General features: G+C 35.2%; 1 protein-coding gene across 1 annotated transcript in view; it reads right to left on the reverse strand.

Moving 5' to 3' along the window:
- Positions 1–1,463: 1,463 nt before the first annotated feature.
- LOC134742400 (G-protein coupled receptor dmsr-1-like) overlaps positions 1,464–20,268 on the reverse strand; it is a 51,108-nt gene continuing 32,303 nt past the window's right edge. Inside the window, exons 3-6 of the mRNA XM_063675535.1 lie at positions 16,235–16,415; positions 8,312–8,478; positions 7,463–7,540; positions 1,464–2,107 (exon numbers count right to left, since the gene is read on the reverse strand). Coding sequence (XP_063531605.1) covers positions 7,523–7,540; positions 8,312–8,478; positions 16,235–16,415 — 366 coding nt within the window. The 3' untranslated portion in view covers positions 1,464–2,107; positions 7,463–7,522. The remainder of the gene's footprint in view (positions 2,108–7,462; positions 7,541–8,311; positions 8,479–16,234; positions 16,416–20,268) is intronic.

A 20,268-nucleotide genomic window follows, 5' to 3' on the forward strand; every position in this document is an offset into this window, starting at 1 on the left:
TTATCACTCGGGAGGAACTCGATTATAAAAACCTGTTGCTGGCTTATTTATGGCAGTCCATGCGGAATTGATTGAGGTTCGAAAACTTTGTTCACACAGAATAACAACCATCTAAGCACTTCTTGTTAATTGTTTAATGGTTCGTCCGAGATCTCTTGATGAACAATTAATTCCGTTGATGGAATTTCTAGTTCATTTGTATTACGCACTTAGCGGGTTTAGAGGTAGTCGGCAAAATTGTCTTTTGTTTTTTTTTTTTTTTAATCTTATTTATTTTATAAGCCATACAAATTGTCTTTTGTTCTTTAATGTTAAATTAAAATTGTCATTTTTAGGGTTTAAAGGGTAAAAACGGGACCCTATTACTAAGACTCCTCTGTCCGTCTGTCTGTCTATCTGTCACCAGGCTGTATCTCATGAATCGTGATAGCTAGACAGTTGAAATTTTCACAGATGATGTATTTCTGTTGCCGCTATAACAACAAATACTAAAAAGTACGGAAGCCTCGGTAGGCGAGTCCGTATAGTTTTGTAGGATAGTTAATTGCACAGGTCAGATTTTAAATGGTTCAACATGACTAAGTAGTTATATACAATAACTCATGCGCTGCTATTCAAAAATAGTTTAAAATATTAATTAAGAATTAAAATTCACGAAATTTTCAATATACGAAAATTTGCATTTATATTGTAATGAAATTTATGCATGAAAAAAAAAATCGAAAACGAAATAAACATTGGCCCATATGCTGTAAGTAGTAAGTAGATTACAGGTTTTTGCAGGAGATCTTAGACAGCTGGACTGTACTGGTGTAGGTACTTCGCGTATCTCAGATGAAATGAATGCGAATATAACTTAAGCACGTGACATTTTTCTAGTCACGTTGATGTTATTAGCAATAAATGAGACGGATTTAATAAAGATAAACTTCATAAAGCTGGGACGATGGATGCCTCGCTGCTTCTCGGAGATATGTAGATGTTTCCTCGCTTTATCCTTACATACTGTGCGTATGCATGTAAGTATTTGCATAAGATTCTGTTCATGTGATGCAAGCAGAACGCAATATTCGTACTATGGTACCTATATGTATTTGTTTGAAATACCAGTAATGTTAGGTATGCATATACTTCGGTGTTTTGTACATTTACGATTTAATCTTTCTAAATTTATTTACCTGCGAGGTAGGTTTTATGACCAAAAATCCAAACAAATATATACAATGAACACGTATATTTGGTACAGTTGATTTGGTGTCGTTGAAATATTAGATATGTAGGTACATCAGACGAACAATATAAATATTCGTATTATACAAAACCATATTACATACAAGTCAAGTATAAAAATTACAAATATAATTTCAACTCGTAAAGTACCTACAGCAGATATGATCATCACATTATGTTGTAATGCTTACTGTTAAATAAAAATAGTACTTCGTTTATACATAGTTAGGTACTTACTACAAAAGTATATACTCATATTACGCATAGGGTAAAATGAGTTTTTTTAACTACGTACCTATTTTAGATAAATTTGTATTTGGTATTACTTGCAAACATTGATTTTTATCTTATGTTATCAAAATTGAATTTAAGTCTTAACTACTCGTAGGTATACATCATAGTGCTGTGTACATTAACAATCATCTAAAGACGGTAAACAGTAAATGCATTAAATAACGGCATAGTTACTTTTTAAACTACATCCGTTATAAATAAGAATTTCTTTGGACCCTAGAATTAACACAATCATACTTCACATGTTACCTAAGCATATAAAAGTAAGAATTAATTTAACCCATTATCCTTTATTTAACTAACAATCCTACTGAAACATATTTTAATATTTACTAAATTATTCTAATTTAATAAAAATTTCCTAATGCAGATACTCTAATAGTTTTCGCGTCATGGCTCAAAAGACGCGAAGACTATTGTCAGATCCACTGGTCGTATTTACCTACACTATGTACAACTTTGCAAACATCTGTAGAACACTTAAACTAAATATATTCCTACAATTTTTATAAATTATCTACATATGATACTCTGTAGTCCTTACTCGAAAATCGATGTTTATTTTTAGAGAGAGTACATTTATCTGAAACAAAAGATAAGATTAATTAGTGATTAAGCAATAACATTACTCGTTCCCTCACTGTCTTCGCTGAGCCTGAAATGTAATACCTACTACTTAATATTTATAACTAGCTAAATAATAAGATATAGTGTACCACATATATATAAATAAAAATATATATACATGAATAACAATTCTGATTACTACGATAGTAGATTCTGATAAGTATTTCGTTGGCAAGGACGTTTTATTCAAGTCCCCACACACTTAATTAAGACTTCTTTAGCCAAAATATCACAAACGGAATACTAATGTTTCTTTATCTCCGTGACTGCGTATGTTATTAACTTGGCATATATATTAAGATCCCCTTATTTTAAAATATATACCTACATAATTATATCCTACATATGTATGTTAGTTGACATTTGGACATGGTGATACAAAGTATATCTGTACATGAATGATTCGTAGAATCCAATAATCAGATCCATGTGCGCTAGACGATACCGCCCACGCACCGGTAACTATAACTACACAAAAGGGTGCTACGAAATCTCAACGAGCTCTCGAGTATTAAGGGCAAAATTAGGCGTAGTGGTGGAAAATAATTGCGCATTAGCTAATGATGGGTAGAGTGACAGGTGTCATCTCTTTATAATTTAAAACCTAAAAACGTCAAAACTCGCAAAATTGTATTGAGATCTGTCAGCGTACCCATCGAGATAAATTCAATTGTACGTATATCAATGACCTACAAAGTAAGTACATATGCTAAAGATGAAAGGATTCTTTGAAGTTATAACTACGCGCATTGCTATGAAAAAAAAGGTGCATTTAAATTCTGAACGAAATATCATCCTCATTCGAGCAAACAATGCCCATTTTTCCGACTGAGTAACACATAAAAGGATGTAAACAATCGATAAACTCGATATGATATTAAAATTTGTGCTATAATCGAGTATTTCAAAGCGTATTGTACCCATATTGCCAGTAATAGAACTTTAATAATGACACGCTATTGTGCGAGGAATTTTCGCAATACGGGAATTAAACTGGAAATTGCGGCTATAGTTTTTCATTAGTATTTACCTTCTATTTGTTTGAGTTTTAATTTTGAATGTAAGTTCTAATAGGTACTTACAGTCGACTTCAAAGCTATGTTTACACTTTTGCACCTTACTCCTTTGTAAAGTAAAAATACATGAGCTCTGGCTCTGTTGGTTTCGTGAAATTTAATAAAGAGAAACTTTATGTATATAATACATAACATCTGTAATCTGACCCTATTCATGCAAAAAAAATTGTTTAAAATTTAAAAAGTCTTCTTTATAATACATTTATTATTTAATACCCACTCATTAGGTAACTCCAGGGGAAAGGAAAAGTAGGCAGTATGGAAAGCTCTTAACAGACTTAGGACGGAAGTTGGTCGGTCAAAAGATAATCTTCTGAGATGGGGAATTGGGCGACAAGGTGATACATTCTGCGAGTGTGGAGTCCCCCAAACAACAATACCTGCCATACCTTGTAAAGACCCACCATGATATAGTATTGTTTGCAGACGATACCTCACTTATTTTCAAAGTCAAACGACAGCAACAAGCTTACAGTGATGTAACCGATGCTATTTCAGAAGTAGTAAATTGGTTAAATGTTAATAACTTATTGTTAAATGAGAAAAAGACTAAATGTATTAAGTTGGTCACTAGTAGTAACGTAAGGCATGTGCAAACAAGTGTCATTGTGAAGGACGAGGAATTGGAATTGGTTGATAGTACAGTTTTTCTTGGTATAACTTTAGATTCTAAACTCCAAAGGGGACATATTGATACTCTTTCGAATAGACTGAGTTCTGCAGCTTTTGCAGTGAGCAAAATCCGTCAGTTAACTGATGTGAAAACATGTATATTTTAGTTACTTCCATAGCGTTATGTTATATGGTATTTTACTGTGGGGTGGTGCTTCAGAGATAAATACCATTTTTGTTCTGCAGAAGAGGGCTATTCGAGCAATATATAAAATGAACCATAGAGACTCACTTAGATAAATTTAAGGAAATTGACATAATGACAGTGCACTGTCAATATATTTATGAGAATATTCTGTATGTACATAAAAACATTGCCAGTTTTAAGAAAAACTGTGACATACATAACATTAATACTAGAAATAAGCTTGCAGTACCCTTCACTCGGCTCCATAAAATTAAAAAATCATTCATGGGTAACTGTGTAAGATTTTATAATAAACTTCCAAATATCATCACTGAATTATCTGTTAATAAATTTAAAAAATATGTAAAACGTAAACTTATCTCTAAAGCCTATTATAGCACACAAGACTACATGAATGATGAAACATCGTGGGATTGTGATTGAAAATAATTAATTATTTATTATTGTGTTAATAATGATGAAATTGATAATTCAATGAATACCTATATTAGGTAATCCGTATTTTTGACATTTAGATTTTTATTCTAGAAAGTTTCTAGACTAGTATTTTTTATACAATTTTGGTGTTTGACGATCTTTTTGTGAATTCTTATTATTAAGTTTGACATATCTATAATAATTCAATGTTTTTATGAATAATAATAACTGCATCAATAAATTGCTCTGATATTTAGATTAAGGTAATATTTAAAACTTGACAATTTAAAAGTGCTTGTTGCTAGGCCTACTTGAATAAAGAATATATTGACTATTGACTATACACATGAGACAGTGTTCTCTGTGCTCAACGATGTGCAATGAGGAAGATCTCCTGAGGGCCACACCCCGAGGCTAGAAGTGCCAAAGCATTGGCAGACAAAAATTTAGTTTTAAGATGTTTGATCCCTTTACACGAACAAGAAGAAGAAGAATACATAGGTACCTAACTAGCCTTTATACGTATACCTGATAATGTTTAAAGGTTTTGAAAGAGTTACATCCCAATACATGAATTAGTAACTGAAAACCCGTATTTTTCGTTTACAAACTACCCTAAACAAGCTAAAAGGAATTCTAAGCGAATGGTACCGGGGGCAAAATGACATGCCTTGAAAATCGGCTCTCATATAATTTTCCTCCACAATGAAAATGGTTATTTACATCATGGTAACTATGCCATCGTAATGTTAGCTTTTACTTATCAGACTCGTGCACCGCGTATGAGTATTAATACGTTAATTTTAGATAGTGTGAAAGCACCAAACAATGACATCAAACATTTATTCAGCAAATAGGCCACAGGGACCACTTTTACAGTATGTCAAATTTTTGGGATACCGCCGTTTAGCCAAAATATTTTTCGCCAAATTTCACTTCCCAACAAACTTATGGCATCAGTTTCATTTCCCAAATGAAATTTTAGCAAGTTTTTTACTTTGCAACCATTTCATTTCCCAACCCCATACTTGCGAAATGAAAATGACGTACTAGGTTGGGTTAGGTTAGGTTGGATTATGAAAATTTGCGAAATGAAATTTTGCCAAATGATAATTTGCGTAAAATAGTTTGGGAAGTAATACTTTGGGAAACGATATTTGGCAATAGATTAGTAAACCCAAATTTTTACAAGCAATAAAAATAACAAAAAAATACAAAATATAATAACAAATATGGAATCAATGAAATATTAGATACTTTGTTAGAGATGTATCCAGTCTCTAAATGTCGAATTACACCAAAAAAAAACTAAATTAAAAAAAATATACAAACGAGACAAACACATAAATATATAAAATTGTTTAGAGATGTAAAAGTCTCTGTCAGACAGATAAAATATATATATATATATAATAAAAAAAATATATCATCAAATTATCCTGAGATGAAAGGGTCTCCAAAACTTGAATTGTTATAATTATGTATAACTAATTAAAAGACAAGAAATTAAATCAGACAAACAGACAAGAACCGAATTAAGTGTCTTGCGTTAATGTCACTCAAAAGTAAAGTTACATAATAGGTACTTATAACTCCTTATTGGAGCTATAATTTTATTTTCATTAGTATTGTTATTATTTTCATTTTTATTTTTATTTTGACGATCATGATAGAAATTCTTATATTTTTGACATTAATGCAAACTTATTATGTAAATTGTCTTTCATGAAATAAATCATCTAATCTAATCTAATCTAACATGTAGCCCGTGTAAGCTTAAACAGACCGGTCTCCACCCGTTAACGAGTATGACGCGTATCTCAGCCATCGCCTCCCTCAATAGGTAGGTATTCGGGAAAGTGACGACGCCACCGTAAGTAAAGACTTTAAGCGACCATGCAATGCTTTGCTAAAAACATATACTTAGGTAAGTAAATGTAAACATTACAATTCGAAAACTTTTGACGCCATACATATATATAACACAATAAGCATTTCGCGCCTAATTCACACCAAATTTCATACCATTTGAAGTTGGCTCCCTTTACAATTACAATAATATTAATTTGCATGCAGCTCGTTTAAACTTAAGTTGTTTGACGTTTGATAAATCCCTAAAGTTAGCTGAAATTGGTTAAGCATTCCACCACTCTGTCCTCGGAAGGGCTGAAACTTCTAAACTCAAATAAATTTCACTTGATTAAACTTTTCTATACTTTTAGTAATAATAATAAGCCCCTTCTTTTTCTTTCTTGAATCTTAACTAAAAGCACTCTCGGTCAAATCACCTTAAATAATAACATTAGAAAACTTAACAAATGGGTAGTCATTTGGGATACATTATTCGATTCTGAAATACGTTACGTATTTGTCTACCGTTTAAGTGAGGTGATTGCCGATGGTCAGAAGTTATTATGGTCAGCTACGGATTGGTTGAACGCTTGGGTGCATGACTCTGATTTGTATTATACTTATGTTAAATAAGTATATACAGATGTATCTAATTCACTAGATCTATTCCCAAAACTCACCTGCCTACAAGGAAATCACCGAGTAACTTCTACCTATATACCAGTCGTCTAAGATAAGTTCTAGACCTTTAAAGTAAATATATATTATACAGTGAAACTTGGCTAAGTGGGACCTGGATAAGTGTTAGGAAACCTATGGAGGTTTCCTTACCTACCTACTTATCTACAACTTACCTACTTATTAAGTTATTAATTTAAATATAACGAACAATATCAATTTAACATAAACCCGGATGTGGCCTCGGGCGTGATATGGCATTGCGGGTAAATAGCTAACCCTGCGACAATATCAGCACATGTCCCAAAAGCCTCATTCTATTTTCCTTACGTTAAACCACGCTATATTCGTGGCCATTAGCGACAAAGGCCAAACCTTGAACACGTAAAATACGAGCGTGAGGACGAGGATATAAAAAATATATAATTGAACATACTCTTAAGCATATTAAAATGATAAAATAGCTCACCTTTATTCAATTTTAAATAACACTCTCCTCCACCACCCTTATGAGGGCGGGACTTTGTCGCTATAGCGGCCCGGTCACCTGTGCACGAACCACTTCATTAGTTATTATTAAAATACACAGTCAAGGTACACTCAGGATAAATGAAAGTTTTTTTAACTAGAATTTGCATAATCTGTATGTGTTTTCAGTTTACTTGACTTAGATAGATTATCATTTTAACTTCACTAGGGCCAGCCAAATACATATGTATATTATTAGTGTAATGAATCTACCTAGTTAAATCTAGTCGGTAAATACCCTTTGTTGGGCTAAATTAAAATATGTACCAACATTTGTGTATGTACATAACAAATCAAAGAATCATGAGAATGTATTTATATTATAACTGAATGATTGATTGTTTAAATAACCTATTTTCACACCTATTAAGTACGTATGATAAAAATAGGTAGTATCATCATATTATAGTAACTTTTTCTCTTTCACATCGTCGTAGGTAGGAAAGTATAGGTTAGATTAACTTGTTTGCTCCGGTAAAAAGGTTTTGTCGTGTACTTTTCCCAAAGGAGGATGAAGGTCTTCCATCAACGACACGTGAAACATGGACAGATTAGACAGCCTAACTTTGTATGTCATAAAAACGTTATAAAGCACCTAAGTTACAGATAAAGCCTGGTGGCGAGGTAAAATAACTATAAAAGGAGCAATGAATTACTCCGTGCTATAGTAGACGCACAAGCTCGTGGGTGTTAACAAACATTACACCGTTGCCTAAAAGCGTAGCCCTTGTGTGTCCCAGGGGTAATACTGTAAGATGGAAAAGTTTAGGAGCCACAGATAAAGGGATACCTGCGTGGTCGGTTCCAGTTTCGTGGCGAACTTGTTCGGTTCTTCGGGCGTAGAGAGCATGCGGCGCACGAGTCGTGCGAATGTGCAGCGGAACTGCCGGCTCATGCTGCAGTACAGCACAAAGTTTACCGACGATGTGAACAGGGCCAACACGTCCATGAGGTCGCCTGTGTAAAACAATTAACGTAATTATTTGGGTGGATAAACTTTTTGTTGTTATTCTGGCGATGGCGACAATAGTCGCACGAATAGTTTGTTGGAAGAAATGTTATAGTCGGATTAAAAGGCCGTTTAGTCACCTAGTTAGTGCATACCTACTTACTAGCTCCTATCTTATCATTTCTGATTTCCCCTTACTGGCTTATAAGCACTCCCTAATTTATATCACTATCATTGGCTTGGCCTTTTCTCGAAAAGTCTTCTAGAAATCGATTTTCGCTCATGTCGTCTCGGATATGGGTATATTTGGTAACAGTGTATTCAGTATGATGTCCTGAACACAAATATATGAGATGACAAGCGCGAAAGTGGTGGAGGTAGTTGCTGAGACGTCATAAAGTCGGCAGTACAAACCTTTTTTTAATTGCTTTTTAACATACCATGTGGGATACCAAATGATAGGGCATTGTAAGTAGATTACAAATATATAACATACTGTAACATTTTCACTACTTAGTCTAACAAATTATGGAAAAAGTTCAAAAATTTCACAATCTAGGGTTGACTTTGAACTGCTCTAAATAATTAACCAGATATATCCAAAAATAAGAAAAGTACATCAAGTTGAAAAACAGTATAATTATATGTTACATTAAACTGCAACTATTATTAAAACAAACAAAAAACCCGACTGTTTACATATATTCTTGAAATGGTTTTTTCACTAGCTTTACCCATAGTAAAGTAGTTTAGTACACATAATAATATTGCTGTCGTAAGAAAGAAAAACACCCTCTTTTTTCATTAGCGGGGGCCATTTCAAAATTTATATGTATAGCCTATGTCACAACTCACTACCACAATTCTGACAAATTCAGCCACACCTCATTATGTCAAAAACCGTCCAGCCGTTTGGGCTGTAGGGCGTGCCAAATAAATGAACATATACACGGTGTTTCATGACCCACTGAAAACCTAAAAACAGTGTGTTCAGAATCGATAGGAGAATCGATTGCGCTATATTTTAATGGGGGTAATTTTTTTTATCATTTTTATTATTTTCACATGCCAAGTCTACTAGTTTGTAATGCAACAATATCAATAACTAGCATTTGACACGTTATTTGTCAATGAGCAACACCCTTAACTGGCCATTGGTAAACCTTATCTCGTTGCAGTAAGGAATGCAAATGGTCAGTTAACAGTGTTTACGATGGTAACTAGCAATTGTTTGACATCACTCAAACGACGAAGTATCTTGTGTAGAATTACCAGTCGAATAGAATTGTTAAGAAAAGTAAATAACGAATATTTTTTTAAATATGTATCGGATTAAAGAATAAATACTCAAGATGAGTTCCAAATAAAAAAAATCTGTTGGGGTGTCTCAGGTTTTCAGTGGCTCAAGTAACACCGTGTATATATATAATACATTACCCTCTTGATGCAGTCGGGTAAAATAGTATTTTATACAATCGTGATATAATAGAGAGCTTTTCAGTCGAGTACCGTGTTTAAGCAACGAAGCTTGCTGAGTTGCTTAAGTTAAGGTACGAGATTGAAAAGCTTGATTATATTACTATTGTATACAATACTTTTTCTACGAGACAAAAAAGTAATACTTTCAACTAGTAAAATCATATAGGTAAACAAACCAAAAGTATACAGCTAAGATACGCGAGCTTGCCGCAGCCCGCGATACCTTCATACTCGTACGCGCCCCGGCCGCCGGGCCTGGCGCCCCCGGCGGGTTGGTCAACGACACCTCCTCGTAACTCATGAGGCCCTGGTACCTGCTCCGCGCTAAATTCAATTTTAAGACAGTTTTTTTCTCGATTTTGGCTACCCGTAGCCTATGGAGACTAACAAGGGTATGGATGTTGCTATATGAAGAGTGTCACATGCGCGTTTCTGACTTATGAAGCAATTGTTTCTAAGTACTACAACATAAAAACTCAACGTCGTGTCGTATCAGGCTGTCAAAGAGAAGGCAGAGGACCGCGAAACATGGAAATTGCTCCACCGACAAGAGACTTACTCTTAAGTATATGATGATGACTACAACATAAAATAAAATGTTTTTGTTGGCCAACCAATCACAAAGCAGATGCGACGCAGCAGCATGTTTAAGTAGGCTAATTTGCATTGAATCGAAGAAATATTTTATCGAAATGTATGAAGTTCTATTAAAAAAAAAAAATTATAATTGACTAAACCGTATCGATAAAAATTTTATGCTTGAGTCGGAAGTGCCATAGACTATCCAACGTTGAAAAGAGTACGGTTGTAGTGTTGCATATGAAGTTGTAATACACAGATTATACTTGACGAGTAGAAAAATACTATTTTATACAATTTTTTTACTGAAAACGTATTAAAAGTTAACATTTGACAATTTAGTTTTCATAAAGTCCGTCGGACGATATCGGCCTGTCAGTTGTTCGGAACTGTCAAATTATTGTTCTAACTGACAGGCTGATATCGTCCGGCGGTCTGATAATCAGTGGGCCCCCTTAAACATATAGCGCTATAGCGCCGTTTTGTTCAGCTATCAAACTCGAATTGACGATGTTTCTTTGACTTGACACGTTTTCATACAAATGCTACTTAATATACAGTGTGGAAAAAATTATGGGCCCTGGAGGGAAAGTGCCTTAAAACCTTAAGTTAGCTCATTGTACTTAAAGGAAACATTCTTTATTTTTAAACAGAAACAAAACTGCATTTAAAGACTTTTTTAAATTCGCTTGTCTCGCCCGGGAATCAAACCGACTACAAATTCCAAAAAAATAAACACTCGCTTAATGATAACATTTCTCTAAGAAACATTAGGTCTTACACTCGTCTTTCGTACAAAATATACATAGAACCAAATATTTAGTACTCAAGAATATTTTTAGACAAGCCAAATTGAAAAAAAAAAAAGAAATCTTTAAGCCATGTGAACTGAAAGTTTACATTTTATACCACAACCTGATTGAAAGGCATGGTACGCATTTCCTACACCAGCGTTTTCACATTGTCCGATCCGATATCGGATGTAGGATCCTACATCCGCGTAGTCAGGCTGACTCAGGCCGCGGGGGCGCGCCCGGGCGCCGTCTTTAGCGGTCACGCACATTACAACATGCATTATGCCTACACAAGTACACATACGCACACAAATATTATCGGTCCGGCAAATGACGGAGGGCTCGGACATGGCTGAATTTATCGGAAGCGCCTTTCCGATATAGAATGTCGGAAGGTGCCTATGGCAAAACAGCTGCAGGAGAGTGCCATTGGCGTTAAGTAAGCCTTTTTTGCGTTATTACTCGTTTATAAGTAATAATGATATAATCAGACAAATACATAATATCTTACATTTTACTTCCTTCCGACATCCGATATCGGATCGGACAATGTGAAGACGCTCTAAAACTTCAACCCGAAACTCAATTATAGATTCCTGAAATGTTTTCGGTAACTTCACGTCGAAAAGTATGTACCATGTTTTGTGTACCAGGTGTGCAACTTATTCCACGGAGCCAGCCAATTTGCAGACGTAATATCTCAAATAAATGGGTATGTTTTTCCATGAGAAGGCTGAAATTTGTTAATATTATATTCGAGTCTCGCTCGCTGCTAAAGAACTCCTATAGACAGAAAAAATATTGACGTGAGACGAGCAAATCAAATTATCCTTCAGCGTGGACGTACCACCTATTATTAACTTGAAGTTATAGGAAAATATTTTTGCTATGGTGGTATGAGTATTTTGATAAATTCAACACACATTCAACACGAGCCAGAAAATTAGCATACTTATTTATCTGTGTAAACAGACACATTATTCTTTTTATTTTCTTTTTTTAAGTATCTTATTTATTTCATCGTATTGTCCTGTGTATGTGTGCTTTATGGAATAAATGTTTTTCTTCTTCTTGTTCTTCTTCATTATATTTATTTATTTGTTTCTGTGCATGTATTGTAAACTGTGTGAGGTGTGCAATAAAGAGTGTTTGTATTGTATATATATAACTTAACAAGGTATAACTGTAATGAATGAAACAGCAATATTTATGAGTGATTAATAGGTCTGTAATCATTTTATAAAAACGCTCTATTGGAACTCTCGTGGGTTGTATAATTTATCTTGTCTGTAAAATCTATGTGGCATAAAATTTGTGTGTGTAACTTTGTTGAGAAAGTAAGCTTAGGTATCCAGCAAGGTACTGAACATTCGGAAAAAGCATCGATCATTTGCCAAATTGCTATAAATTATTACAAATAAATTGCGTGTGTGTTTTAAATTAACCTCAAAAACAAGCGACGCTGCAAGGGATTTGAAGCGTCATGTGTATACCAGGTACGCGGTACGCCAAACGTGAATTATTATATTATAATGGAAGGGGATATTAGAACTACACCATTGAGGATTTCACTCTACTTATTATATACTATAATGTAACCTAAATAATAGATATAACTAATAGAAAAAGGCTAAGAAACCTTTCTAGGTATCCATATACCTATTTTTTTAAATTTTACCTAAGGTTTTTAATAACAACCTATAGATAACATATAATATTAGTAATAAAAGTTTATTTGGAAACCATAAAATATTAGCTTTTAAATTTTAGGTTATTGCTTGTGTTTTCACACTGAAAACAGCTAACCTACTGCTATTTATAATTTCAAAACATACAATTGGACTGTCTGACAGCAGTTATAGTCACAAAAGTATATTCTATTTAGAAGAGGGTTTAAAATGGAAAGTAAGATAAGAATATGCCTTAAATGTATTTTTATGATTTAATTGTACTTATGTGCATAAGAGCGACGGAAAGTCGAATTTTAAGTCATAAATAAAAGTAGGTTCTAGATTTTATACAATAATGCCATTAGGCATTAAGTCCGCCATTTGTGCATTATTTTTATGTTTTGTGGAATAAAGTTTAAATAAATAAAGATAAAATGGAAAAATAGTCAAAAGTTTCGCGAGGACCGCGGTGTTGTATTGCAGGTTGTGTCGTCTTGAATATTTACTAGTTTCTGATAATAAGCTTTTACCATATCACCTCGTAAGACAACAAAACACTAACAGAAAAGACAAATCTACCATAGGGATTATAGGAAGACTATAAAATGGGATCATTAGATATAAAAAAAATTAGTTTCAAAATATTTAGTTTAATAAGCTCCTAAAATTTATGAATAAAAAAAAATTAAAAAAATAAGTTTTATAGTAAATTGCCAACGTTTTACCCATGCAGTTTGAATTACAAAACAGGAAGATATGAACATAAGGGAAATATAGCGAGAGGCTTTCGGGGAAACGGAGTTGGATCAACTTAAGCTATTTGAGATAAATGTAAGTACTTTAATCTCCGACAAACACGTGGTACAATGATGCTTGGCATCCGCATATATAATTGAACCTTAAACGATATGGAAGATTGCTTTGTAAATATTAAAGTTCAATTTCCAAGGCATAATTATAACGCCCGGGTAAAGTTAGGTAATCTTTTTCCTCTCTGAATGAGCCCTCATGGAACTTTGTTCTATGAATGGATTACGGAAACTTAATACCGGGCTTTAGGATGGGAAATGATATATTTGTAAAGACGAGCTCAATTTAGAAGTTTTGCAAATGTTAGGAATATATATCAGAGTTACCGTTTGCCTGAATAACTTCTTGACAATCTTACGAATATAAATCTCTTAATGTTATTCGTTTTGAGGTAAATTACTCAAAAGTTGATGAGAGTTAAGTGTGCAGAAATGAGAGATTTAGCCAGCGGCGTATAATTCATTAGGGAGCTTAATTTATCGACAATATTGCGGTTCTCGGTTCATTTTAGAGATGGGCCATGGGCCGAATATGGAGTTTGCCGAATACGAATATTCGGCCGAATGTTCGGTTCAGACCTTACCGAACCGAATATTCGGCCGAATTGTTCGGTTCATCTATATCATTCTAATAATCCATTTGAAAACGCTTCAATTACATTAGCACCTAAAAGATGAATCACTTTCTAGGCTCGGATACAAAATTTCAACAGTTTCAAATAATCAAAACATCCTATGAATTCAACATGTATTTTAATGACAATGGGAAAACGTAACCTGATGGAATAGAGTACCTACTTGAAATATCCTGGAGGAGCTTACATTTTACAGTGTTGCAACAAGACAAATGTAATAAAAATTATTAAATATTTTATATTAAATTTTTCCGAATATTCAGCACTTTTTAACCGAATATGCCTAATACCGAATAATTACCGAATATTCGCCCATCTCTAGTTCATTTATCTCTCTACTCGGGGACAGACAAAACAATTTGGCTTCTCTTACCTCTACTTGGATAACCTGTAATTTACTTAAACCATTTCAAAACGTAACTTTTTAAATTGGAATGAAAACGTATAGGGCGGTACTCGTAATAGGACGGAATTATAAGTGCTTAGTTGCAAACAATACGTCGTTCTTAATAATTAGGTTAATACGCGACAATACCTAAGTTTATAGTTGATCAAATCAAATTGTGAGTAAATAAGAACAAAATAACTATACTCATCCTTTTCGTTTGGGTGCTAGTCCTAGTGTAAGACAAAGATAGTATGATTCTTTCTGTCTTTTTTTATGATATAGGAGGCAAACGAGCAGACGGATCACCTGATGGTAAGCGATTACCGTCGCCCATGGACACCCGCAACACCAGAGAGGTCGTAAGTGTAAGATGGGAGTACGCTCTTTTTTGAAGGTTTGAAGGTAGTATCGGTCCGGAAATACCACAGGCGATAGTTTATTCCACAGTTTAACTGTGCGAGGCAGGAAGTTTCTGGAGAAACGCACAGTTGAGGACTGCCAACCATCTAATTGGTGAGGATGGTAATGTTGTCGCGTAGGACGATGGCGAAAAGAAGCGGCAGGTATTAATCCGAACAATTCCTCGGAGCACTCCCCGTTATACATGCGACAGAAAATGCAGAGCGAGGCCACATCTCTACGCAGCGCCAAGGAGTCTTCTTCTTCTTTGCCTGTCCCTCTTCCCAGTTTATCTGGGGTCGGGCCTCCTTGTATGTCTGCGCCAGAGTGCTCTGTTCTGGCTTGTCTGCGTACTCAGGTTCTCTTTCCGGATCTCTTTCTGCATGTCTGACCACCAGGTGTTGGGTGGTCTTCCTCTTCCTCGGGATTGGTTGGGTATATTTAGGGCCTTTTTAACAGAATGGTCATCATCACGTCTAAGGATATGGCCATACCAGCGCAATCGACTTTCCTTTACTTTCTCAACTATAGGTGCTACCTTAAACGATCCCCTGATAAATTCATTTCTGACCTAGTCCAATCGAGTCATTCCTCCCGCCCATCTGAGCATTTTCATCTCGCTTGTGTGGAGTTTCTGTTCGTGTACTTTCTTAAAGGTCCAGCACTCTGCTCCGTATGTCATGGCTGGTCGTACAACCGTTTTGTACACTTTCCCTTTTACTCTGATGGGCATTTTGTGATCGCAAAGGACACTCGATAATGATCTCCATTTAAGCCATCCGGTGTTGATACGGTGAGTCAAGCAAGTATATTATGCAATCTGTCTATGTTTGAAACGAGACGAACTATATGTGTGTCTCAATATAATTTTTAGGGTTCCGTACCTGACATTCCTAGATGACAGGAAAACCTATTAGAAATCTACAGTCAAGCGTGAGTCGGATTTAAGAACAAAAATGCGGTTATGCTGTTTTTCAGTTTAAATAATACTTAGCCGAAATAAATACTGACCGAACATTCCATAACAGTGAGTGAAGAAGTCGGGCGCGAGAGCACTGGCCAGACCCAGGAGGCCCTGAGGCACCTCTGTGGAGAGGAACAGGCCCAGCACCGCCAGCAGCATCCGCGTCGTCCGGTCCGTGCGGCTCGACCTCCGTGCGCACGGCTCTTCTGCTAGGCACTGCTTCTCAGCCTGGGGTAGCCAAAAGGTAATGTTATAGTATGAAATGATCAGAGCAATGGAATATATGAGAAGTGGTAAAAACCTAAGTCTACTTAAACGATATTGTTATTTTAAATATACGAAAATACATGCGTCGTTAACAAATTAACGATTTTCATGGTAAACTTATCGTGTAAACTATAGGTAATCACCGCATTCATATTATTGAATAAAACTAGGAGTACTTACACCCTAAAGCCACTGTTAAATGCGAACATTGACCGCATGTTTATATCTTCGTAATCCTACACGCAATTCTGATAAAAACAGATTTAATCGACTAAAAGGAACATTTACTGGGTGGCCCTAAAATACGTTGAGAAAGTTTTTTCTAATTATTTTATTAAGTACTTACGTAACTAGTACAAAATAAGTAAGAAAATGAAACTACAGTCTTTTTTATGCAACAAAAATAAATTGTCTTCAAAATAGCCTCCTTTCGCTTTGATACACAAACGCGAACGTTTGTTAAAAATACGACGTTTGTCAACGATATGCCGCAGCTCCTCCAAGGATATTTTTTCCCATTCTTTGGTAAGTGTTGCTTTTAGAGCGTTTCCACTTTTGTGTTTAGTACAGTACAGTACAGGCCCTTGTCTCTAAGATTGAGTCAACAAACTATAATCCATATAAAAGTTTTTCATCTGTAAAAAGTACATTTTCCCTCTTTTCAGTAGCGGCATGTTGCTTAATCAACCGACATCTCTCAAAGCGTACTTTTTTATCTTTATCCTCAAGGAGTTGTGCTTTACGTAGCTTGTATGCTTTCAAAAACACTGTAGTTTTAATTTTTAACTTATTTTGTACTAGTTACGTAAGTAATTAATAAAATAATTAGAAAAAACTTTGTCAACGTATTTTTGCGTCACCTGTACTTTGATTAATATTAAAGCGGTGGTAATTTGGCGTTAAGAGACATCTGCATCTTATCGCCCACGATATGTACCGTCTAATGGACGGACGTCTGCCAAAGCATCGTCGACCAGCAGCAGTGTTGGATATAATCGACTACCGCTATCGGCATTGCGCCTAAATGTCTAAAAGATTTTTTGAACCTTATCTGAAGGACAAAGGACTAAAACACCTACCTAAACACTCACAACCACACAAACAGATACCTACCTTGTACAAGTGGACACGATGTTTTAATCGATTTACACGTACTTAATTATTGTAATATATGTAGTTATATTCAGAACCCAAATCCACCAAACGAGACTAAAAGAGACCAGTCTAAAAGAATCAAGCGTCAGTAAGGCCTGGCTTGATTCCATTGAAATAACCGTCCGTCATGAAAATTTCTATTTGCGCACCATTCTTTTCACTCAATCACCGGGTGCTTGAATTAGGAAATTAACATTAACGGGGGCCAGGAACGTTTTATTATTTTTTTGCATTCCTTTTATAAGTATAGCATTTAGCTAATGACAAAAAGCGCTTTACTTGTGTCTCTAATGACGCCCAGAGGGATGGCTCGGGGACTTGCCAGATTTTAAATTCGATTAGTGTAGTTGAAGGCAGCTCCTGAATTATTAAACGGTTGAAGGCATGGCGAGGCCTATCGCCCCTTGCGCAACATGCAAATTTGACCTGGCTATGTTAGCAACCCACCGCAGATGCTTGGCAGTTTCAGTGACAATATCTGCCTTCATTTATTGAGCAACGTCATGATTGATTAATCAACAAAATTAATTAGTAAAAGTGGTCTAAGTTTTTATTATTCATAGATACTTTATTATGAAGCATTGTTACTGCTTTTACACCAATATTCTTCGATCTTCGAGGTGTAAGGGCGCCATTGTGTAATGATAAGCTATGAATGCTATGATGTTATATGTATGAGTAAACGTTGGATGGAACTCTAATCTAATCCAGTTATGGAAATTGCAAGTGCAAATCCAAATGGAATTCGTTCTAGTTGTCTGTATTCCCTGATCTGCGACATGCTATCCATTACCTGTTCTCTTAAGGCGCTTCGCGCAGTTTTTGGCCAAAAACTGTTACATTTTAGAGCTTATAACTTCTAAATGAGTCAACACAAAATTATGAAAAATATATATATGCATCTTCACTCTATGCATAACAATTGTAACATTTGACTTTTTTCCAAAAATTTGTAGTTTCACCGAAAAAAAAAAATAACACGACAGGCCGTTTTGCGGCTAACTTTGCTTACAACTACTACACAACATTTTTGTTAGTTTAAAAATAATTTTAATCGATTAAGAACTAGCAAAACGGCTTATCGTATTTTTATTTACAGAAAAACTTACTATTAAGCTCGTCACAGACGGAGCGATAATCTGTCGCGCGTGTAAAGCGCCAAGTCGAGCTAAAACAAAGAGGCACGGCCGTACCATCCTTTTCTCAAATATTCAACGTCCTGTAATTTTGTTTTGGCTAAAGCTAGAACCCTGAATTTAGTGACACATATGGCATAATATGGCTTAGATATATCCCCAAGAACATTCCATTTAAACTTGTAGTATAAGAATTATTGCACGTCAAAGTTGCTTACTTTGGTCACTGACACACACACTCACTCACCAATCATCATAATTCTAAGGTACTTCTAGCAGACCCACAAGCTGTAAATTTTAATCATAGTAAGTAGTTTTTAGCTTCTCAAGCCATAAACAATCTAAAAATATTGCAAAATCAGTCACGTTTTAAAGATTTTAGAAATGCATAAGTTACTTTGTAATCCCATATAAATATATGCTACTACAAAGTTATTTTTGCAGTTCCTACAAATAGTAGGTGAAGGTCTACGATGTACGATGTGAGTATGAAGATGTGTATAGTTATAAAATGTGTATAGTATGAGTATCGTATGGCTATGAGTATGGTAAGGATATAAATATGTTATAGGCAGTGTTGGCCGAACGCTAATGCCATTAACCATTAAAAATTAACAATTAAAAAGGTTAATGGCCATTAACCATTAGCCATTGACGGAAAATGAATTAGTAATGGCCATTAACATCAATGGCCATTAATGTTAATTTATTTCAAAAAATTAACAATTAAAACAAACTAATGGTTAATGGTTTACAAACCATTAAAAATTAAATCAATTTTTAATGAAAATTAAAAATGTGATTAAAAGTTAACAATTAACAAGAAGAAATATCATAATTTTATAAAGGCGTCCAAGGGATCAAAGGTCTGCAAGAACTTGTAAAAGTTTTGAGTATGTATTACTCATCCTCCTTATGAACCCTGGCAGTACCTAGTGGAACTTAGGTTTGGTGCAACATAGGCGCACGCTGTTTTGGTCATCCGACTCGTCTTGATGAACACTTGGGAGAGCAGTACTCATGATAGAGCTGATGCTGAACCCTGGCAGTACATAGTGGTGCTCAGGTTTGGTGCAACATAGGCGCACGCTGTTTTGGTAACCCGACTCGTCTTGATGAGCACTTGGGAGAGCAGTACTCATTAGAGCTGATGCTGTACCCTGGCAGTACATAGTGGAAGTAAGGTTTGGTGCAACATAGGCACGCGCTGTTTTAGTCATCCGACTCGTCTTGATGAGCACATAGAAGAGCAGTAACCATGATAGAGCTGATGCTGAACCCTGGCAGTACCTAGGGGATCTAGGGTTTGGTGCAACATAGGCACACGCTGTTTTAGTCATCCGACTCGTCTTGATGAGCACTTAGGAGAGCAGTACCCATGATAGAGCTGATGCTGAACCCTGGCAGTAACTAGTGGATCTAAGGTTTGGTGCAACATAGGCACACGCTGTTTTAGTCACCCGACTCGTCTTGATGAGCACTTAGGAGAGCAGTACCCATGATAGAGCTGATGCTGAACCCTG

The sequence above is a fragment of the Cydia strobilella genome, chromosome 6 (genome assembly GCF_947568885.1).
Source record: "Cydia strobilella chromosome 6, ilCydStro3.1, whole genome shotgun sequence".
Lineage (NCBI taxonomy): Eukaryota > Metazoa > Arthropoda > Insecta > Lepidoptera > Tortricidae > Cydia > Cydia strobilella.